Source organism: Rhea pennata, chromosome 3, assembly GCF_028389875.1.
Source record: "Rhea pennata isolate bPtePen1 chromosome 3, bPtePen1.pri, whole genome shotgun sequence".
Classification (NCBI taxonomy): Eukaryota; Metazoa; Chordata; class Aves; order Rheiformes; family Rheidae; genus Rhea; species Rhea pennata.
In genome coordinates this window covers 8,766,185-8,789,459 of record NC_084665.1, presented here as the reverse complement: position 1 = coordinate 8,789,459, position 23,275 = coordinate 8,766,185, and the positions used below count along the sequence as shown (strand labels likewise).

General features: G+C 37.2%; 1 protein-coding gene and 1 long non-coding RNA gene across 6 annotated transcripts in view; one reads left to right on the top strand and one right to left on the bottom strand.

Annotated features, from left to right (window-relative positions):
* The window catches only part of XPO1 (exportin 1), a 43,280-nt gene extending 30,395 nt beyond the window's left edge, over nt 1-12,885 (top strand). For both annotated transcript variants that reach the window (XM_062571525.1, XM_062571524.1), the window contains exons 15-26: nt 273-454; nt 1,402-1,558; nt 1,667-1,830; nt 2,721-2,855; nt 3,567-3,750; nt 5,223-5,329; nt 5,740-5,934; nt 6,919-7,087; nt 8,333-8,467; nt 8,583-8,742; nt 8,822-8,918; nt 9,630-12,885. In XM_062571525.1, coding sequence (XP_062427509.1) covers nt 273-454; nt 1,402-1,558; nt 1,667-1,830; nt 2,721-2,855; nt 3,567-3,750; nt 5,223-5,329; nt 5,740-5,934; nt 6,919-7,087; nt 8,333-8,467; nt 8,583-8,742; nt 8,822-8,918; nt 9,630-9,776 — 1,832 coding nt within the window. In that variant the 3' untranslated portion in view covers nt 9,777-12,885. The remainder of the gene's footprint in view (nt 1-272; nt 455-1,401; nt 1,559-1,666; nt 1,831-2,720; nt 2,856-3,566; nt 3,751-5,222; nt 5,330-5,739; nt 5,935-6,918; nt 7,088-8,332; nt 8,468-8,582; nt 8,743-8,821; nt 8,919-9,629) is intronic.
* Nucleotides 1,661-23,154, bottom strand: LOC134138200 (uncharacterized). Of its 4 annotated transcripts, XR_009957835.1 has the most exons (5): nt 22,280-22,364; nt 20,389-20,460; nt 19,105-19,239; nt 13,780-13,854; nt 5,422-5,444 (listed from the first exon to the last, which is right to left on the bottom strand). It is a non-coding gene; the product is annotated as an uncharacterized LOC134138200 (long non-coding RNA). The 4 variants fall into 4 exon arrangements; XR_009957836.1 differs by lacking the exons at nt 5,422-5,444; nt 20,389-20,460; nt 22,280-22,364 and adding exons at nt 1,661-2,966; nt 22,685-23,154; XR_009957833.1 differs by lacking the exons at nt 20,389-20,460; nt 22,280-22,364 and adding an exon at nt 22,685-23,154.
* Nucleotides 23,155-23,275: the final 121 nt, after the last annotated feature.

Below are 23,275 nucleotides of genomic sequence, written 5' to 3'. Positions count from 1 at the left end.
AGTAAAGAACAGAGAAAAATTACTGACTTCTTACATGTAGTATAAGGTCCCCAATAGCTAGCCATTCCTATATTTAACCTGTAAGTCATGGTTATGAACTCCTTTTGTTAATTATTTAACTTAACTTTACTGATCTGACTGGTACACAAGACACAACGTAAGCTGGTTCAGTTTTCATAAAGCTTTTGTGTATGGTTTGGCTGAGATCCTGTAGAGCTGTGATCCGGGTTGTTGCCTAAAGATCTGCATGTTCAATGTCAAATGTCTTTCAGTTTATCTTACACATTTGGATTATGCGGATACAGAACGAATAATGACAGAAAAACTTCACAATCAAGTGAATGGAACAGAATGGTCATGGAAAAATTTGAATACCCTATGTTGGGCTATAGGCTCAATCAGTGGAGCAATGCATGAAGAAGATGAAAAAAGATTTCTTGTTACAGTAATTAAGGTATCATGTTGCAAAACTAATAACTGTGTCACACTTTGTAGTTTATGCTCAATAAATTAAGTTTAAAAAAAATTGTATGTTTAGTAAGGTACGTGGTATGGCAGAAAAGTTGTTTGGGATAATTTACTGGGAAATGTTAAATCTTGGATTTAAGGCTGACAGATTCTTCAGTTATGAAGAATGCATTAATCTACATAGTCTTCTCTGAAAATTTCAGAGAAGTTAGCTTATGATAAGCTTTCCCCCCCCCCCAAGATAGAGATGGGAAGGGATAGGTAATGAAATAAAGGATGGTGGCAGTATGACCTACATTGTATCTTGTTCTTGTGCTCTTGCCATACATGTTGTATTTACCAAAAATTTACTTTGATCAACAAACAGAAAATGGCAAAATATCAGAGTGCTAGCTGGTTAAAAACATTCATTACGAGAATAATTGGACTGATCTTAAAGATCATACGAATTCGTATTAGAGTATTTCATTCAGTTCACCACCACTAGTATAATATAATTACTGAGTTCTTCATGTTGAAATAATCATATAATGCAGTTCTTCAAATAGTGAGGTTTAAGATACTGAACTTGTTGTGATCTAAAAAGATTGATGTATGTACTCACATATGAAATTAAATGTAAGCAAGCAGTCCTAAGGAGGAGTTTCAATTCAAGGTAGATACTGATGTTACGGCCTCATTGCCTTTATTTGATGTGGAATCTATATATGGATGTATAGATCAACTAGTTGGTCAATACTTAACTACGTGGGACCTGTTGAATTCTTCCTTAAAAAAGATTTTAGGTATATCTAAAATGCAGGTTTCACAGTTGGCTTTCTTGGTTTGTCAGCCACTTCCCTTTAACTGATTTTAGTATTTTATAGTTGGTCCTGTAATGCTTTTAATTGAACCAGATAAACTTGAGGAAACTAAAAATATTTTATTTTGTAGGATCTCCTGGGACTCTGTGAACAAAAGCGAGGAAAAGATAATAAAGCCATTATCGCATCAAATATAATGTATATAGTAGGTCAATACCCACGTTTTTTGAGAGCTCACTGGAAATTTTTGAAGACAGTAGTCAACAAGCTGTTTGAATTTATGCATGGTAATTATCTATTTTCACTTGTTTTCATTTCTAAAAACAGATGCTGGTGTACGTATATATGCATATATAGAAAAAATACAATGCAGTAACTGACTTGATTTAATTTAGAAACCCATGATGGTGTTCAGGATATGGCTTGCGATACCTTCATAAAAATAGCACAGAAATGCCGCCGACATTTTGTTCAGGTTCAAGTGGGAGAGGTCATGCCGTTTATTGATGAAATCTTAAACAATATTAATACAATCATCTGTGATCTTCAGCCACAACAGGTATGTTTAATTCAGGGATGTGGGTAATATGTAGTAGTTCCTGAAGACCATAAAGATACTCTGTAATGGAGTGTTACTGGCAGTGGTTTAAGACTTGAATTGTATTCTTTATTTTTGATAGTGTTATGGCACAAATAGCATGATCAAGTTGCATTACAGAGATCTTAATTGACATACTTCCAAGGAGAAAGCGAGTTTAGTTGGAGTTCTGACTTCTGAAATAAATTTTTTACAACAAAATCATTTAAGATACTGAATATAACTTGATGGTTCTTATCTGGGGTAGAAGCGTATCCTACTATAATGGCATATAGCTCATGTAGATCCAAGAAAAAAAAAGCAAAGGGCCCATCTCTAAGGAGGGCTACAGCTCATAAAGTGAGTAGCATGCACCTAGGTCATGCACTGATCATGTGTTACAATAAAACTTTGGACAGAGTGGGTCTGGTATCTGGAAAAAGATACTTAAGAGTGATGGTATCCAGTCTACAGTTGAAATGCCCTTTGTAATATTCAGTTGCAACTTGTGTGTAGGTCTTAAGTCAGCCTAAAGTTCTGAAAAAGAACTAAGTGGAGCTGTATCGTAGGAAAAATTAAATGGCATATACCTGAGTTACCTCACTTAGGGATATGGTGCTTTCTTTTGTAGGACGCAAAGTGAAGAAAGACGCTAGGATAGGATATAGTGAGTTTGAAGGGAAGGGGATTGAGTCTTGTTTTGTACATAATGGAAGTAAGAAAAGAACTGAAAGACTTTATAAAGTTAAGTGGGGAGAAAAAGATACATGGACAGTGAAACTATTTTCAGTCTTCACTATGTGTTGGTTTTAAAACACTGAACTCTTTTTCCTTATCCCTTTTTAACCTGTTTGACTTCTTGTTCCAATTAGGTACATACGTTCTATGAAGCAGTAGGATACATGATTGGGGCACAGACAGACCAGACCGTACAGGAGCATCTGATAGAAAAATATATGTTGCTCCCTAATCAAGTATGGGACAGCATAATTCAACAGGCAACAAAAGTAAGTCCACAAATTTTAAGCGTACTCTGTGTTCAGATAAAATTGGCTAAAGGTTTCTTCCATTGCCAGGTTCATATTTCACGTAGTGTGGCTCACAGGAGGGGTTTCTTTCTAAATAACAGAAAACATGAAACACTAAAAATGCTGTTCACTTTCTTATTTCTCTTCAGTCACTCCTTAAAGTACATCTTTGTTCCTATTTTCATTTCTCCTTTTCAATTTTTAAAACATTTTATTAAAGTACAAACAAATCTTGCAGTCCGCAAGAGGTGGATCCCTTTGGACTTAACTCAGTTATCCTGAAATTTAAACCAACTTGAGTTCCTTTTCTCCCTGTGACTTCCCTGTTAAACCAAGAACAGAGACTGCCTTTCCTGTGTCTGTCCCTTCACCTTCTTAATCTCAATCTTCATTTGTGGTGTTCCTCCCCCACCCCTCCTCTTACTCTAGAATAATGTTTATTCTACTCCTGCAAAAATTTTCTTACAGGAGAGCAAAATAAAGGCAATTCAAAATTCATCCTGATTCTCAGTGTAAGGTAGAGAGGCGAGTGCCATGAACTAAAAACCAGTATTATATAAACTCTATCTTTTAGTGATACCTTCTTTACCAAACTACGTAATGGAAATTATTTGAAGTACCACTTTTTTTTATTAAAAGCTAAAGAGCAGTTTTATTCTCTGAACAAAATGAACTCCTATTTTTCAACAGAATGTTGATATCTTAAAGGATCCTGAAACAGTTAAGCAGCTGGGTAGCATTCTGAAAACAAATGTAAGAGCATGTAAAGCAGTTGGCCACCCCTTTGTGATTCAGCTTGGAAGAATTTATTTAGATATGCTGAATGTGTACAAGTGCCTAAGTGAAAATATTTCTGCAGCTATCCAGGCTAATGGTAAGAATTTTTCTTGTTTTCCTTGAAACTGGGAGTTAATAGTTCATGTTAACAGGTTTCAAAGTATGTTAGAGGCAGACTCGCTTTACTGTGTTCATTTTTACTGCTTGGGCAAGTGGAGAATGACAGCGATGGTGTTTGCTTAGATTTTCTTGATAACCAGATGTTCTCTTATTCAAACAAAAAAATGCTCTGATTTTAGAGGGAAGACAACTATAAGCCGGAAAGTTTGGGAAAGATACAAAACACAGTAAATATTTAGAAGAACTAATACCCAAACTGTTGAGACAAAGTTCTAGTATATGTTCTTTTATCTTGCTCTAATTTTATGTACGAAAAAGACCATCTTTGAATTTGTTTTTTTCTAAAAGGTGTTAGTGGAGCTTTGGTATAGTACTGTGCTGCTAAGTAGCTTTATTATAGAAAGGTAACTCTAGTGAAGATCCCTGAAAGTAATGATAAACCGAACTTGTAGTAATTGACAAGAAATTATCACTTACCTATCATAATCCTACTAGATAAATGAGGATATACTGTGTCTTAGTGGCAAGTGCTGCTGTAGTAGTTCATGACCCAATCAAATCGAGTCAATCATTGAATTGTTCATCTATGTTATGACCAGTTTTCTACCCAGTGCAGATGATGCTTGGAAATACGAATGTTAAATAAAACTTATTGTAACTGAACAACTGGCTGACCTTGAAGTAGCTTCTCAGACAGAATTAAGAATAAAATTAGCAGTGAAATCAGTACCTTTTGACTCTGCAGCTCTAATGGGCAGAATTTGTCCTTGTCAGAAATGATAAAGTTCAGAAAGCATTTGCTGGATCTGTAGTTCAGATGTGATGCTGTATTGGCAGCTGTGTGATTGTGCTTGTTTCAGAGTGTTTTCACAACTGGTTTTAGCTTGCCTGAGATCTCTCATGCCAGGTTGAGCAGTCCTGGCCTCTTTTCCTTGACTGAACTCTTCCAGTGTTTCCTTTGTGTGTGTTGTAATGTTGCATAGCTCTGCAGTTAATCAGATTTTATTGATAAGACTACACTGAATTTTGGGGTAAGAAACAGAACTAAGGACAAGACTTCTTAGTGGAAAGGCTCTTTCTGTCTGAGATTAGATTGATCCTCTGTAGAAAACCACATAGTTTACTCTCCCCTCACCTCATCACTTAAGGAGAATGAGATGTAAGCTTAGTCTAAGTAGTTAAGTGGTTTCCTTATGTGCAAAGTAAGTTGTAGCTTTGTTTTTGAAGCTTTTTTTTAGGAAGGTGCTGTAAGCAGTAGTAATGCTAAGTGGGCTCTGGGAACTAGAGTGGAGGTAGTTCTGTCTGTGCAATGTTTTTACTATTCTTTGAATATTTAAAAAGCATTCTCAGTCTTAAATTGGTGTAAGGTAATTTTTTTTGTACTAAATACAAATTACATTAATGGAAAATCACTTTACCTGGATTAACTGAAACTTTAAAACTTAACAGGTGAAATGGTAACAAAGCAGCCATTGATTAGAAGTATGAGGACTGTAAAAAGGGAAACCTTAAAACTAATTTCTGGCTGGGTGAGCCGGTCCAATGATCCACAGATGGTAAGTAAATGTATCTTATAAAAGTGATTCGTTAATAAGGCAGAATTTGGAAGAAGTCTGTTCTTTTCTGCTGTTGACTGAATCAGATGGATCACAGGAACTTGTTTCAGGAGGTCTATAAAATAAAGAAGTATGAATGTATTGAAGTAAGCCTGAGCTACTTTTGAGATGGTTTAGTTAGTTTTAGCTGAGAATATTCTTAAGGGAAGCAAGGGGACTTAATAGGACTCTACTGAATTCACTGCTGGATGGTTCTGGGAATGAGGGGGTATTTTATGGATGTTTAATGTATTTCAACTTGTTTAGGAAAAGTATTTCCTGTAACTAGACAATTAACTTTGCTATGCACCGTTTGCTAGTGACTTCATTTAATAACTGTTATTGTAACCATGGCTTGCTCTTTTAATTAGGTAGCTGAAAACTTTGTTCCTCCCTTGCTGGATGCAGTTCTCATTGACTACCAGAGAAATGTTCCAGCTGCTAGAGAACCTGAAGTACTTAGTACTATGGCTATTATTGTAAACAAGCTGGGTGGACACATTACTGCTGAAATACCTCAGATATTCGATGCTGTTTTTGAATGCACGTTAAATATGATCAACAAGGTATTTATATATAAACTCTGGACAAAGCATCTCTCTAGTGACTCTAGACCAAAAAAAGAAGTTTTATATTGAGGGTACTAGTCTTGGCTGTCATTCTGTTCCAATGAAGGGAAACAATATGTAGTTAACAGATTACTACAGGGCTTTTGTTTTATAGAAATGAAGTGGGGATTCATGATTTCTTTCAGTGAGTATCATCTCTGTATATAGTGTCTTGTAGACCCCATCTTCCTGCAGTCATAGACCATTTGTGGCACACTTCTCCTCTAACATTTGCTTCAAAGTCTGGCTGTCTAGTTGGATGTCCTAATTTGGTAGCCTTACAAATTTCCTAGTTTTAGTTTTCAAATAAAGTCATTAATCATTTTTTCTGGTGAGCTTGGAAGGGTATGCTTCTGGAAGCAAAATTTTACTTAACCCCACTTCAGCATCAGAATAACTGCTAAAATATCAAACTTGTAAATACAAGTATTTATCAGTCCCTTTCTTGAGTGTTTTCACACTTAAATACGATAGGTGTGCAGTTCTTATGCTGTGGTCTATAGTATGTATTTGCATAATACTCAGGAAGTACTAGCTTAATTTCTGTTTTATTGAAAAGTGGCACTAATTGTTTCTCTGTTAAAAGTAACATAGATTCTTAGCCATGTTGAGACTATCTGTGTCCACCTGATTATCTGTGGAATGAGAAGTGATTATCGTTATATACTAACGAAATGTGGCTCAGACAGTTGATGTTTAATTCCTTAGAAGATGGTCTTCCCAAGCTTTGGGGTAAATTGGGGGGAAAAGTTCAGCTCTGCTAGAGAATTGTATACTTTGCTTTTTATTTAAGGTCATTTAAACGTGGGGCCTAAATACTGTTATATATAACTTACTGAATTGGACTCCTCTTCACAGAAGATCTTCTGAAGGATATTTCAGCTGCTCAGGAAACTTGACTTTTTTTTTTTCCCCTTCCCTCTCTCCCTCCTCCCCTTGTAGGACTTCGAAGAGTATCCTGAACATAGAACAAACTTTTTCTTACTACTCCAGGCTGTAAATTCTCATTGCTTCCCAGCATTCCTGGCCATTCCACCTGCACAGTTCAAACTAGTTCTGGATTCTATTATTTGGGCTTTCAAACATACAATGAGAAATGTTGCAGATACAGGTAAATGAGAGTTTAAGTGTTACTAAATGTGCAGGCAGCAGCAGTGTCAACTATGTTTTTGATAGTTTACTGCTACTTTCTTGCATCTCTTTAGTCAAGCTTAATTATGTGATTGGAATGTTCCTTTTGTATTGCATTAGTCTAAGAATAATATCTCCTGTCCCAGCTTCAAGTTGCCAGCCAGGTGTATATTACTATGCTAAAATGTGTGGGTAGTGTTTTCACCATTGCAGCTGCAAGAGAACACTTCATTTCTGCTTGTTTTCAAGTGAGTGTTGACATTTTTTGAAACTGAATTGATGCTACAGCTCATTGTTGCTAAAGCTGGTGTTCCAGCTCTGCTTCTGTTGCACTGCCTGTGGTGTTTCTCCTTACTTCAGTAAGAGAGTTTTTCAGTAACAAGTGAAAAATTTGGCAGAATGATGAATGCCTGGGGGCTGAACTGACAGTCTTGTGGGAGCCAGTCCTGGTGTAAGAGGAGGGGGAAAGAGACCTTAGATTGTAAGGAGGGGAACTGTGCTTCCTTCTGACAAAAGCAAGTTGTTAATGTCAGGGGAGGCTTAACTGAGTAGCTGAGTGTATCGATTCTTCCTTCAACAGGCTTAGGTAATTAAAAAGTCCTCCAGAGTCTTGAGGTTTTTAAGGGAGGCTTGGAGGGGCTACAGACATGTTTTAAATTCTGAAAACATTGTAGCTTTGGGGCTTCTTTGATCATCATGACTGTTGCTTAAAAAGATGGCTGTGAGGCTGCCTGATTTTAAAAACACTGACAGATGTTGCCACTTCTGAACTAGTGGGTGGTGAGGTTTTTTTTTTGTGTGTGTGTGTGTGTGTGTGTTGAAGTGTTGGAAAGGTTAGGGATAAAGAGAAGTTTTTATTTCAATTAGTAATTATGTCTTCATGTAATTATGAAAATTTGCACATTTTTCACTTTTAAAATGAGTGACTGCATTTTTGGTAGAGGGTTTATCTCACTTCAACAGCAATAAAGTGATATTCCTGATAAAGAGATTTTCCTGGTTCTTAAAGGAAGTAGTGAAAACCAAATCTGAACTCCTTGTAAACGTGTGTATAGCCCTCTAGTGGCTTCTTGAGGAAATGCCTGGGAAAATCATCAAATCTATGATCTGACTTTCAATGCCCATCAATTTCTTGGGATATTTGTATCACTTTGGAAAGGCAAAAAGATGCCTAGAGATTTAAACATTCTTTTGTTGGTCAACTTTTTTATGCATATTTTTCCAGGGCTTCAAATACTTTATACACTGTTACAAAATGTTGCGCAAGAAGAGGCTGCTGCCCAGAGTTTTTATCAGACATATTTTTGTGATATTCTTCAGCACATTTTCTCAGTTGTAACAGACACCTCTCACACTGCTGGTAAGAATGTATATATGTGAATCAGTTGATGAAAACATTCCTTTCAACCTTCAAAATAATGTTGTACATTGTGTTCTAAGTAATAACTGCATATGTGTAATTTTGGTCTGTTCAGGTTTGACAATGCATGCATCAATCCTTGCATACATGTTCAACTTAGTAGAAGAGGGAAAAATAAGTACTCCATTAAACCCTGGGAATCCAGTGAACAACCAAATGTTTATTCAGGAGTATGTTGCTAATCTTCTCAAATCTGCTTTTCCTCATCTGCAAGAGTAAGTATGCTGTGGTTCTTTATTGCTTTTGAGGGGGTTCATATGTGTTGAAATACTAACTGATGTATTTTTCTTTCAGTGCCCAGGTTAAACTGTTTGTAACAGGACTCTTCAGTTTAAACCAGGATATTCCTGCCTTCAAAGAACACCTAAGAGATTTCCTGGTACAAATTAAGGTATGTTTGTCATGCTTTTTCAAGAAAGAAAAACCAATTATTCAACATAACAATAATTGTTTGGGAAAAAAAATTGGACAGTTTTCTGAATAGGAGATACAAGGCTACCGTGGTTTAAAGTTGTAACAGAAGCTTACTTAAATAGCTTGAGAGGGTCTGTGGATGAGAGGTCATTTAATCTATTCTATGATTTAATACGATTAGTATGCTTTAATTATATGAAGTGGGTTTAACACATCAGTTGTGCTTTACTCTGTGTGCATATAATCCATAGTTTTAAGTTGGTTGTTAATTTACTCTAATGAGAGATGCAGCAAGCTGATCTTTGAACAGTGATTTTTCAGTTCTGCTAGGGATGTAGGTGTGGTTTGAATCTTCCCAGAATAATGTTTTCATTTTTCCATAGATACTGGAACTCAAGATGACTGTAGAAAAGTGCTCATTAAAATAGTGTTAAGAATGTAATTGTTAGATATTCCAAAGCTTTTATGGTACTGCTTTAAATGGTATTATGGCAGAAAAGCTGCTTTACTAGAGCATCCCATCCTGTAATATATGGTAAAAATCTTCTGTATTTTGTATTCCTTTATATTAATATCTTAACAGAAAGCAAACATACAGTGTGACAGGAATATTATTCTGGATTTTGGAAGCTTACTGCTCTGTTCTAAAGCATTTGACAATGAACTAACAGTTTTGTGAATTATACAGGAATTTGCAGGTGAAGACACATCAGACTTATTCTTGGAGGAAAGAGAAACAGCCCTTCGGCAGGCTCAAGAGGAGAAACATAAACTTCAGATGTCTGTCCCTGGCATCCTTAATCCACATGAAATTCCTGAGGAGATGTGCGATTAAAAAAAAATAAAACAAGTTATGCAGTTTTCTTTCTGTACAGCTACTTTGTTGTGATAGAAGAAAACAGCACTTGGATATTTGTTGACCAAAATGATGCCAATTTGTAAATTAAAATGTCACCTAGTGGCCCTTTTTCTTATGTGTTTTTTGTATAAGAAATTTTCTGTGAAATATCCTTCCATTGTTTAAGCTTTTGTTTGGTCATCTTTATTTAGATTTGCATGAAGTTGAAAATTAAGGCATTTTCAAAATACTACTTCATGCCCATTTTGTGGCTAAGGGGAAAAGAGGCGAAACATAACTTGTAAAAGACTATATTGCAAAATTATACAATTTCCTGTAAGAGTATCAATTTTTAATTTGGGATCATTTTCTTTCTAGCCTGCCCTGCAGCCTAGGAGAAAAGGTAATGAGTAAAACGAATTAATTGTTAAGCAGAGGATTATAGTGCTGCATTTTTTTTGAACAGTTAGCAGCTTTTTGGACTGAGTGGTAAGGCTAGGCTACATGTATTTGCAAGTTGTTTGGCAAGTTTGCAGCAAGATCATGTGCATATCATCCCATGTAAAGCAACTTCTAAAGAGTATGGGAACACAGTACAGTTAGTTATTTTTACACAGTTCTTTTGTTTTTGTGTGTGTGCTGTCGCTTTGTCGACAACAGCTTTTTGTTTTCCTCAATGAGGAGTGTTGCTCATTTGTGAGCCTTCATTAACTCGAAGTGAAATGGTTAAAATATTTATCCTGTTAGAATAGGCTGCATCTTTTTAACAACTCATAAAATAAAAAAAAACTCTGGCTTTTGAGATGACTTATACTAATTTACATTGTTTACCATGCTGTAGTGCTTAAAGAACACTACTTAAAAGCAAAATAAACTTGGTTTACATTTATTTTTCTTTCTTTGGCTTATTCTTTTATTGGATAAAAATGCTGTGATCATATTAAAGACTTGTATCCTGAAAATGTAGGAAAAGTCCCTTGATCTAGGTAATGGCTGCTTCTGGCTTGCCTAACCTCAAGGACTTTGGCTATGCTTGAAATAAGTTAAAACATGAATTAAGTTGGGTTCCATTTGGAAGTACAGTAGCTATTCTGACTTACCTCTATGAATAGATATTCTGCAACAAATTATTATGAAATGCCAGGAATAAGGTACTGTTGCTCTATATATGGACACTTTGAAATAAATTGCAAAGAGGTATTGCACTGTATCTTGAGTAAATGAGTGATACTAATACATATAAATAACATAGGTAGACAAGATCTACAGTTATTTTTCTACCTAAAAGTTTTGTATTTAAATGATTTCCAGAGACTTGAGAAGTACTGATACCAAAAGCAAACCATATGAACACTAAGATTGTGTACAGTCTTGGCTTCCCCATTTATGTAATGTTTCTCCTCTGTCTTCTAGCAGCTGATGTTTTTATTTTCCACAGTTTCCATTTATTTGGTCTCTAATCCTAGGACTGTTACTGTGATGCAAAGTATAGCCATTCATGCAGAGCTGTAAAATAAGGTTAGACAGTTGGTGGTGTTTTATGTAAGTTTGGATACTGTAGTTAACTTTGTGCTGTACATTAATTTTGAAATAGAAGTGCATGAGTTAGCAGTGTTCATGTAGAACCTAGCTGTGACCAGAATGTTTCCACAGTTTTAAGTATTTGCTTCATTCTGTTTCTGAACATCTATTTGCTTGGTTTAGCTGGCCCTAAAAAAGCAAAGCCATCCCTGTCTGAAGATCATTTGGCAACACAAATACTGTGAGCTGGCAACACTGGTCTTTGGAAAGAGACAAGTTATCCTCAAACCCCTTATGACTAGGACTTACAATACAGCCTACCAAAATTATGTTAAGAATTCAATTATTTTGATAGTTACAAAAGCTGCTGCTTTCCCTTATTAAGATAATGTGCTTTAAGCTTTCATGTCTTCCTGTCCTGTTGAAGTGTAGCTTTCTGTTACTTCTGCTGATGCAGTATCACCTGTAATAAGCAGCTTGAAATTTAAACAAAAAAAAGGTAAAATCTGTTGAAGGACACATTTGGAATGGACATATTAAATGGCTTATGAACAGGTTAAGAGTTGCAGCATTTAGAGCTACAGACTATCAAAAGCTTATTGCAGCTGTGCAGACTGTCATCAATCCAGTAAGAAAATACATTTCATTAAAAATGGGAATACTACCGATAGTATAGCTTAAGGATTATAATATTCCATGAGTAGCAGAAATAAAACACTGAATTAGTTCTGACATGAAGTGGCATTAACATTGCATTGAAAACAGTTTTGAAAGAAAAAGGCACTTATGCCTTTATGCATGTTATTTTTCTCCCCATTTAAGATTGAAACAAGTCTGTGAGGCTGATGTTCTGATATTTACTGGAAAACTAAATCAAAATTAAATTCTCAAACAGCATATTATTTGGAATATATTTTTGAAATAGTTAATTTAGAGAAGAGTTGTTTCATTATTTTGATAAATCTTTCAGATTATCTAATAAAATGTTAATCTTAGTTTTCACTTCCCTTTTAAATCTAAAAACTTCACTGTGGTCTTAACTTGTTATCTTAAGAATTGGTGCCTTTCACTGATCTCTGCAAGCGCTTATGCAGGGTTCTGGATACCATTAAAGATTTGATTTGTGTGTGTGCGTATTTCTAGTGCAGTTATCCCAAATGTGGAAAAATAATTACAATGTACATCTAAAACAGGACTGGTTCTAATGCACACTCTGTAAATAATAAATGGATAAAAAGCATGAACCATCATATAAACATAAGTAACTTGTAATTATATGTAAACCAATGTTTACTTTGTGCATATTTCTTTACAGATTTTTCAAAAATATGTACTCCAGGTACATTCATAAACACAAATTTTACAGGGTGTTTTCTGTGTTTACATGAATTGATTGCCTGTTAGCTGATGAAAACATCCCCAAATACTTGTTTCAGGCTAATATGATGTGTTTGCTACTGTAACTGAAGCAGATTATTTTCCAAAGCATTTTAGGTTAGTTTTTTTAAAACTTGAATAATTGGTGTGTGTTAATCTGATTGGTTAAGTGACCTATTTTCCAATAAAGCTAATATTTATGCAAAAAGCTTTAGAAATGCTCATCTCTGAAGGAAGCTTGAAGAGTTATTTCCAGTAGCTTTAAGATCTGGAAAGGTAGTAAGACTTCAGATGTGGATTTATTTATGAAAGATCAGGAGGATGTTGCAAATAATGCAGCAGTAATATGTGGAATGGTTAACAAAAGTGAAAAACTTGCATTATGAATAAAATTTTGTATGACCTGGTGCCAGTCTGTCCCTTTGGATAATCAACTATTGTTGATGCAGGACTTCTGTAGATTCAAGGCTACTGTTCTTATTTGCTGAAAGATTCATCTAGATTCCCCTTCCCCCAACTTACTTGGCTGGTCTCCAAGTGTAATAGAGCAAAACAAGTGCTAAATGTTGTTTTTAAAAACAACATGGGGGCTAAGGTAGCAAAATAATGCATCCTTTCCTTATCCTGCCATTCATGAATACAACTCTGCACTTTGTTATGACTTTCTTTTTTTCCCCTCCAGACTTCCAGATACTCTTCCATGTCTAAGGCTGATTATGGCCAGTGATGTTCTCTTCAGTTGAGGGATTCATTTTTAAGAAATCCTTGGGTAGATAGGTTTCCTTAAACATTTCACATATAGTCCACCTTAGTTACTTAAATGCCTGAAATCACTGGTCACTTCTGAGAGTCTGGGGATACCCTGTCTGTAAAAACACCGTTTTGATATGAAAATACAGTGAAGCATTTGTATTCTCAAAAGTATGAGTAATGTTTAATTCCCCTGTCTTTCAAGCCTCTCTAAACAGTGTATTTTACAGCTTTTGTGATTGTTGTTGGCAGGGAGAAAGATGATGCGGATTGCAAGTTCATATGATGAAGTGCTAAGAACTATGATGGGTTGAGAAAAAGTTAACTTAGTGTTTCCTGGGAAAATACTTACCATAGATAATTGATGAACTGTTGGCATATATGGAGTGTTGTCGGCTTCTTTAAGTCCTTCAAGTTATATTTTGACCTGTGCGGAGGGGGGAAGAGGACCGCTTTTAATATTACTCAAATAACAGAACACAGATGAACAGTGCAGTCTTGGCAACTGTGGTGGTGTGTAGTTTTCAACTTGTTTCTGCTATTCCCTGGCCAGACTCCTGACGGAGCTATCAGCATCCTGAAATAGTTTAATTGGCCAAGTTTACTGAGTATGTGCAGCTTTATATTGTATAGAATTCCCCCCCGCCTTGGTAATAGAATACAGCTGTTCATCCTTTGTCATCCTTCTTAAGGCAACCTACTTGCCTTAAGAACTTCCAAGTTCCAATGTCAAATTGGAACTTGGAAGTTCTTGCAGGTGCGTATGTGCTTGCCCTGTAAGTTTCGTTAGGTCTACACATAAGTCTGTCTACCTGTGAGTGCTAGTTTGTGCAACAAACGAGAACAAGAAAACAGAGCGTTCTGAAGAGATGGGGTTGCAAACATGTTTTGGAAGTGAAAAGTATGGATGAGAATAACAAGTGGAAAGAAAGATGAAAATGAGACAAGGGGTGAATAAAAGGGAAATAGTGTAAATTAAATGTAAACAATGAGCATTTAAGCAATACTATGGATAGTCTTTTCTGATTATTAGCATGATATGTGAAAAGGGTCGTTTTTATTATGAACATCTTTTAAATCTTACTAAAAAAATCAGTTCTTTCAGTTGGAGAAATTTGCACACAAACTGTCGTCGGGAGTTTTGATAGCTTGCCCTCTGCTGTCTTTCACAAATCTGGTAATTTACACAAAGACTATTGGGAGGAATTGGCTAATTTGGTTTGAAGGACTGAAGGAGAAACAGCATTATTTTCTCCCAAACAGAACTACATAATAAACTGTGTGTGAACATGTGCTGTGAAGAACTGACTGCAGCCCACTTACTACTAGTGTTGCTCACTTTAGCATCTGTTTTTGGCACCAACCAGTAATGCTCTATTTTTCTCCTGGGTGTTTCTCCCTAGCTAGATCTGGCTTGATTATTTTCTGCATCAACCCTCAGAACAGGTTTTATGAATTTCCCAAATCTTTCAAATTAGCTTGTGAACTCCCAAAATCAGACCTAGAACTTGGGTGTAATTATCAGAGTAGCTCATCGAAAAGGAGTGGTAGAATAGTAGCACTGAATTTCAAACTAGTGCAGCCAAATTTCCACCAGAGCTATATGGGCATGGAGGTATTCAAACAAACAAAAAAATCTCAACTAAATTACTACAATTGCTACTGTATAAGCAGGCTCTGAGACACCATACTGGAACCACTCTGAGTTGGGGTTTGGCCTGTTTACCCGGCTGTATGGCGTGATTCTCTCCACACCCAGTAGCTGATAACATATTTATGAGAATGCAGGTTATTTTGCTACTGAAATGCTGTGCAGGCATTTAGCTGTTTTGTAGCAAACTGTAACATAGCAGTGTGGTGAGAATCGCTATTGTTGTGACGTGTTTTTAGTCTAATTTATATCACCAGAAATTTTTATTGCATTTGTTAATATTCAGGAGAAATCAAACCACCTGAATTTCTGTCTTCACAGGGTCCTGTGATAGCAAATTCTAGTTAGACATTAAGCTTATTAAAAAAAAATGCTGATTACTAAAGTAATGGTAGTATACTACACTTTAATTTGGAAATTCAAATAGTGGAATTTCAAAGTGTGTGTAAATTTAAACTGGTTCTATTACACTTCAGCTGACTTTCATTGCTAACTTTACAGGTGGAGATTTATTTCCTTTAGTGAAGTGAAGGATTTCCTGGGCAATGGATTTCAACCTTTCCAGCATTATTTCTGACTAGAGGTCACATGAATTGGTTAGAATCTCCATTTTGAAGTTATCTGTATGGCAGAAATGGCCAAATAAAACATATACTTGTTTTTCAGCTGTCACAGCTTCCATCTCTGATTAACGTCTACTGAAATCACTGGTAGTTTACTTTCTGTCATAAGCTGTGGCAGCAGAGTAATAAATGTGCAATCCATTCAACTATCACTGTTACAGGAATGGTAATTTACAGCAGAGCAAACAGAAGATAATTCAGTGATCAGAGACAAAGGTCCAGATGAAGCAGTCAACATGACTGACATTAGAAACATAGCATTTAAGTGTTCCATATTCTACATTCACTGTTCAGTATGTACATTCAGATACAAAATAAGGTTTGGATATCCAAACTACAAGACAGGGTAGAGAAACATACCTAGTTGAATTTTCAAGGTGTGGTTTCTTACGCAATTTAACTTTTTTCAGAGCAGTAGCTCTGAACTGGGTATCTCTGCTTTTGCTACTGCAATCTGCAAATGCTCAACTAAATACCAGTTCTGGGTTTGACTGACACCTGAGCCACAGAGCTGATCACTAACCAGGACTTCCCTGCCTCCTTAATTAAAAGTATTTTCTCCTGTTACTATATAGTATTGTAAATCTGTTAATTGTAGGAGTGCCAGTATGAGAGAAGGGAAGGTTCAGTCAAGGGGAGAACTTTAGCAGCACTTGGATGGACCTAAATTGCTGCAGATCCTCAAGTAAGAAACAGAACTACACCCTTCCCTCGCTCTTGCTGTCACTAGGCTGAGTTCTGTCTTTAGGACAGATGCCAGTCTGATTCAGCATACAGGAGCAGCAGCAGTGTCCCAGAACAACAACAGTGGCAACAACCAGCCTGATCTTCTCAAACCCTAGTCCAGCTCAGTTTGGTGAATGTTTTTTTACTCCATCTTTAGCCTAAAAAGAGCCAGGACTACAGTACTACTTTGGTGTTGTGAATCAGTGGGACCCTATTTGAATAATTTTGCAGAGTAGACACATTCACAAATTCTTAATCCAGTCCTTAGTTTGGGTTTAGAGTTTTATATTTGCTCAGGGTTTGCATTTATCTTCAGTTACTTCTTCAGAATTGTGTTGGCAGTTTACTAGACTAAGTGTTTTCAGACTGAAAACAGCATCATAGTCAAGGGAAGGAAAGAGGGCTTCCTTGGTATCAGACAACTCTGCAATGATGGTAAATATGAGGAGGGAATAAAAGATCAAGACAGAAAAGCAAAGGATGGACTAGATGAAGGCTTAGGATCATTACAACCAGTACTGTAGGCCAGCAATATTAATACATACAGTTAAAAAAATTTGGCTGGCAGTATTCCAGTCAGCACAAAAATAGGATGGAATCAAGGTCACCCATATTCTTCAGTTGTATTCATTGAACTCAGCATGTAGTATCATGCTTGAAATGTATTCTTCCTTGTGCTGACTCTGGTGTTTATATGGCCATGCAATCAGTTAGATCAAAGGGCTGATCTGTCTGAAAAACAACTGTTTAAGATGTTTTAGTACTTAATTTTAGATTCCTGATCAAATCAACTGCAAGGTCTATATAAGGAAGGAAGAGGGAAAATAAAATTGCAAATTCAGATCAGATTGTGCAGATTTTGGAGCTACAGTTTTTATTGAAAATTTTGCTCATTTTGGCATATGCAGGCAACTCACTATTCATTTACTAAGCCACTGATTCATTCCATATTAGTGGGAATTCCTCTGCAAAATGACATTAAAAGTTAAGCAACTGAATAAGCATGACTTCTTAGAGATACATTTTTTATATTATTGTGGTATAATAAAATTAAGATGTATTCTAAGCTTCTCTTTGTACAGATCTAGCTTCCAACTTCAGTTTTGATAATGGTAAGAAGGAAAGGATATTCCAGTAAACAAAGACTAATATTATTCACAAAACCGTATGTGGCATATTGCAAAGACAACTCAGTAATATTACACTCTTCGTGAAATCCAGGAAGAAAATAACATGCAAAAGAAAGATAACTGAAATAATCTCATAGACCTTAGGAAGGTAAGACAGCACAGTATCAAGTGGAAAAAAATATACTTTACATACATGGCATAAAAGCATCTGATCTATCTTGGAAAGACCTCAAGCTTTGAAAATGGTGCTTAAAGAAATGTGGCTGGAATCTTAATTCAAGCACAGGCATACCATGAGAGTTGTAATACCTGGGACTGTTCTTTTATTCATCTATTATACAAGTCTTTGGGTTGTCCTGAGGAAATCACACAATCAAAAGTGGCTTTATAAGGTCCATCTGTGCCATTTTAACAACCAAAACAGGACAGCTGTTCCTCTCTATCGTTAGGAAATACATTGTTTAGAAAAGACTAAAAATGTTGGGAATTAAAATAACTTCAACTTACATGTAACAAGAAAGATCAGTAAAAACTTTCAAAGAGCAATTAATCTCTGGAAAACTGAGCCTAACAATAGCACTTAAAATTTTCAGGAAAAATAATCTAAAAGAAAAAAAGTTAACTTTAAAACAGAAATGAGCAAGCTTGCAAGAAAGCATGCTTTATGTGACTTTTCATCTTTTAACAATTGCCATTTTAAAGCTATTAGCACAGAGTATAGAAAACTTCCACTAAAGTTACAGATGCAGAAAGATACCTATGTGGTGTTAAACAGCAAACAAACAACAAAAAATAGTTTCTAGAGAGGAGGGAAATAAAGTAACTAATGAAGCAGCAGATAGAAATCTGGAAACTTTGTTGGAGTAGGAAACAATCTTACTTTGCTAAATGTATTTTGGTTTTAAGAGAATAGGGTACCTGGTGCTTAGGCTAAAACCAAAGATGGAGAAACGGTTACGATCTCTCAGACATTCCTTGAACTGTCTCAGTATTGTAGGATTTTGATGCTTAAGTTGCACTATGATAAACACAAATCACATCTACATTTCAGAAAGAATAGTTTCTCCCTCAAAGTTATCCCTAATTGCCAGTGCTCCAGATTTGAAAGGGCGTTGCTTTCTGCGATGAGTAAGGGGCAATGTGATCCCACTGTTAACTAGACTTTGGGTCTTGGAGATCCTTGGAATGAGCAGCTGTGAAATGGCCGACTGGATTTCTTGTTCACCAATGAGAGGTCACCGGAATAAGCAGTGCTGGCTGGAAGAGTCATCTGGAGGAGATGATCCTCTCCCAGTAGGAAGAGAGCTATTGGAATAAGTGTTTGGTATTGCCTTAATCCCAGAATATAGAGCTAACATCATTGTAAGCTGACAAAATAAATAATTTTCACACACGCATTTTTCTGGTACGCTCACAGAATTTAGCTTCTTAACCAATCTATGCAACTCACTAATCAAACTTTGCTCTATAATAAGTATACGTCATGCGCACTAAGCATAGGAAAAATGCAAAGGAAAAAGACAACTCTTCTTATAGAACAGACTTACTTAATAAATACTGAGGTGTTTGACCTCAGCTCTTTCTCCTCAGTTACAGGAAAACTCCAATGGCTATCAGCATGTAGATCTGTCAGTACACACATAGATACGGTTCTCTGGGTTAAACACTAGCCGCTCAACTGGCTGCAGGGAGAGAAAAGTTTAAATGTTTAAATCAGAATGTTAATTGGGAAACAATTTAATTCTTTAGCCTTGTTTTTCTGTATCTCTTTTTCTGTATGTAGTTTCACGTTTTTATCTAACAAAAATAGCTTTTAATCAAATTTTACTATAAAGGAAAAAGCCAACAGATTTTCACATACCTCATGATATGAGCTCCCTGTAGCTTTAACATTTCAACATTCTCAGTTAATTTCAAAGACGCAAGAAGCTTAAAAATCAACACTGCTATTCTGAGACTATTCATACACAACTGTCACAGAATCGCTTAAATGTTAATCTCCATATTCTGCCATTAACAGGCCCATCAGTTATATATCGTCAAGACAGTTCAAGATAGGAAGATTATATGGCATCATATGTACCTCTACAAGCTTTCCGCTGTGTAAAAACTTGGGTCTAAGTAGTGTTAAGGTTGAAATCTCTTACAAACTTGGGCATAGAGTAACAGAGATACCTTAAGTGTTCCCAAACTACACGCTGGAAATTTATATAATTTGAAGTACCCCCAACACCAAATAGAATGAGGAGCTGTATATAAGCATATGTGTGTGTGCATGTGACCAAGAAAAAAAAAAACACCACTGATTTAAGAAATTATCTCCTCTCCCACACTTCATTATTGTCCCTCTGCCAGAGCTTAATATCCTAACAAAATTAGGATACTAAGCACAGGTTTTCAATTTATTTGGAGGCAGTAAAATCCTGCAAAGGGGCCATGCAGACAGGTAAGACTCTATAATCAGCAGGAGCTGCCAGAACTTGACAGTCCACAATAAAATATGAAGTAGTGCAGTTAAGGGCATGGAACTTCATCATATCCTGTAGTTATACCATGCAAAACCATATTCTTACAGTATTTTAGAGTGTTTGTATCAAGGCAGTAAGGACACACTGATTTCTTTTTTACAACACCACTGTTGGGTACAATTAAGACAACTAGATTTCTTAAAATAGATGTTTAAGTTTAAAAATCCCTTAAATATAATTTTGGTTCTGTAATGATAAATACTATTACTATTTATATAAAACATAGCTTGAAAAAACACTGTTTTTTCCTTTACTTTGTATCAGTGATCCTTATCAAATATCTTTTCAAATAATTTTTCTTACTTAGAGCAAAAAGAAATTTGCAGTTGATCAATGTGTATTATTTGTATTTTTCACAGTGGACGGTTTCCTGATCTGCAGACACAGAAGAAATAACACAGTGAGGTTTTGGTTTAATATTTACTCGCAGTCCTTCCCATCTCTTTTACAGGTATGCTTTGTTATATTTAGTTCCATTTGAAAGATATTTGCATTAATGTAAGACACAAATGAAAATGGAAGCCATCAAGGAAACTATTTCTCACTTAGACTCTTAAAGAAATTAATTTTATATATCAGTTTAACAGAGTAAGTGGAACTTCAGCATAGATACATTTCAGAATAGCTATGGTAGAATACAGCTATTCATGATAGCTTACTTGGAAAGTACTTCAAAAACAACCAGCAAGAAGGAAGCTGAGTGAAAAATAACTCATCCTAGTAGAGTCCTTTGACTTCCACAGCCATTGTAGTAACTGAGACTAGGCATATTGTAGGCACATTGACTACAGTATCTTGTATCTTATTTTTAAACTGTACTAACTTCAGATGAGTTCCTTGAGTCTTAGCTTAAGAAATTGATGCCTTGATTATTGTTATGGGAAAAGTACTCTGTGCACTTGAGTGGGCTGTTGTATGTAGAGCAGCCAGGGTTATCATCACAGCCTGGGTAAATACGCACATGAACAATCAAAAAAAAATAGAATAACTATATTTCAATAATGAAATTAGACTCTTATATTTTCTCCATTTAAGCCAAGCAGTCACTGAAGAACCCTAACTGCTATCAATTTTTTCCTAATTTGCCAGTTCTGAGTTATTACACTTCCTATTAAATTCTACCACATCTGCATTGCAGCTATTAGTTCATTTCCTTAATGTTATGTACAACCCAGTAAACAACTAGACTCCTTCAAAACAATACACTAACTCACCACTGGGTGGTACTACAAAATAAAAACAATTCAAAAATACTGAAAAAATGCCTACTTTGGCAAGAAAAAGCAGCCAAGGTGTGGCTTGTGAAATAGCATGATAGATACTCCAATTACATGTATCTAGTAGGGAATGTGAGGGAGAGAGACAGAGAGAGAGCAAGCATGAGAGACAGCGGGTGTATGTGAGAAAGAGCATGCCCAAGAGAGTGACTGCACGGGAGTGAGCAAGTAAGAGGTAGTGCACGCGCAAGAGAAAGCACATGCATGGGAGAAAGCACAAACAAGAGAACACACACACGCAAGAGCACGAGACTGCATGAGAGAGTGCAAGAGAGAGTGAGAGCACACATGCACATGACAGAGGGTACGAGAAAGCACACACAAGAGAAAGTGCACGAGAGCATGGTTTGAGAGAGCGCGCGCAGGCACGAGAGCGCATGGGTGCGACAGGTAGCATGCAAGAGAGCACACAAGAGAGCACAGATGCAAGAGTGAGTGTGCAAGAGCAAGCACATGGGAGAGCACAAGAGAAAGCACGTGTGGGGGAGTGGGCACATGTGAGAGCGCATGTGCACAAGAGTGCAGGAGAGCTTGTGGGAGAGCACGAGAGGGCGAGAGAGCTTGCGGGAGAGAGAGAGGAGGAGGGAGGTGGAGAGCGTGAGTGAATGTGAGACAGAGCAAGCGAGAGCGTGCACAAGGAAGAGAACAAATATAAGAGAACCTGAGAGGGAGAGACAGAAGGAGAGGAGAGTTTGTGAAAGAGTGAAAGCACATGAGCATGCACATGGGAAAGGAAGAGTAAGTGTGTGAGAGAGAGAGAGAGAGAGAGAGAGACAGCATAGGACAGTGAGAGTGAGGGAAAGAAGAGTATGGAAGAGCAGTGTGGGAGAGTGAGAGTGAAAAAGCAGGAGTGAGTGAGTGTGAGACTGAGTGTATACGGAAGAGCACAAGAATGAAAGGGAGGGGTGATAATTTACAATTTCCATGGCAAAGATGTCTTATTTTATACTGGAAACTGCTGCCAGCCTGGTAACTTGTCTTCCAGGGGCTTGTGGTCCAGCAGAAAACACATGCCTAAAGGAGTGAGCAAAGACAGGAAACTGAAGTGGGGAATTGTATTAACATGAGTTATGTAACTTAAAAAAAAAAAGAGCCAGAAAGCTTCAATTGGAGATATTCATTCTTAAAAAAAAAAAAAACAAAAACAACCCCCCCCCCAAAAAAAAAAACCCAAAACCAAAAAAAACCAACAACATATTTCCAACTATTTACAGAAGCAGTACTTGTCATTAGACAAGTATTACATCCAACGAAGCCACCAGGGGGAAAAGTCCTATTTAGCGCGATCAACAACGTCGTCGCAGAGGAGGTCGCGCAATTACCTTCTGCGTTATTTTCATACGATACCGCAGCAGCCCAAACGGTTATTTTCAGGAAAGTGGGATAGGAAGGAAGCGCCCGAAGCCGGAGCTGAGCCCAGCACCGGTACCGGCCGCTTGGCACCCCTCAGCCAGGGCCTGGCGAGGACATGGCTCAAGAGAGGAAAACGCCAGCTCTTGATTGATAAATAAATAAAATAAATAAATAAATAAAAGCGGGAAGGGGGTGTCCTGAAAGGCCCCAAAGCCCAGGCTGGGCGGACAGGCCGCCTCCGCCGCCCCTCCAACAGCCTCACGGCGGGCGAGCAGCGCCGCGCGCGCTCGCAGGTAGTAACGGCGGCGGCGGCTCGCTTTGAAGGGAGCAGGAGGAGGAGAAGGAAGAGGAGAAGGAAGAGGAGGAGGAGGAGGATGAGGCGGCCGCGGCTCGGCCGCTCCTGCCGCGGCGGCGTGTGCGCGCTATGGGAGGAGACCCCCCTCCCCCTCCTCGGCGGGTGGAGGGCAGGGAAACGCACTTCCCGCCCTGCCCGGGGTGCGCGAGGAGCCGCAACCGCCGCCGCCGCCATTTTACCCTCCCGGCCCCGGCTGCCGGCCCGC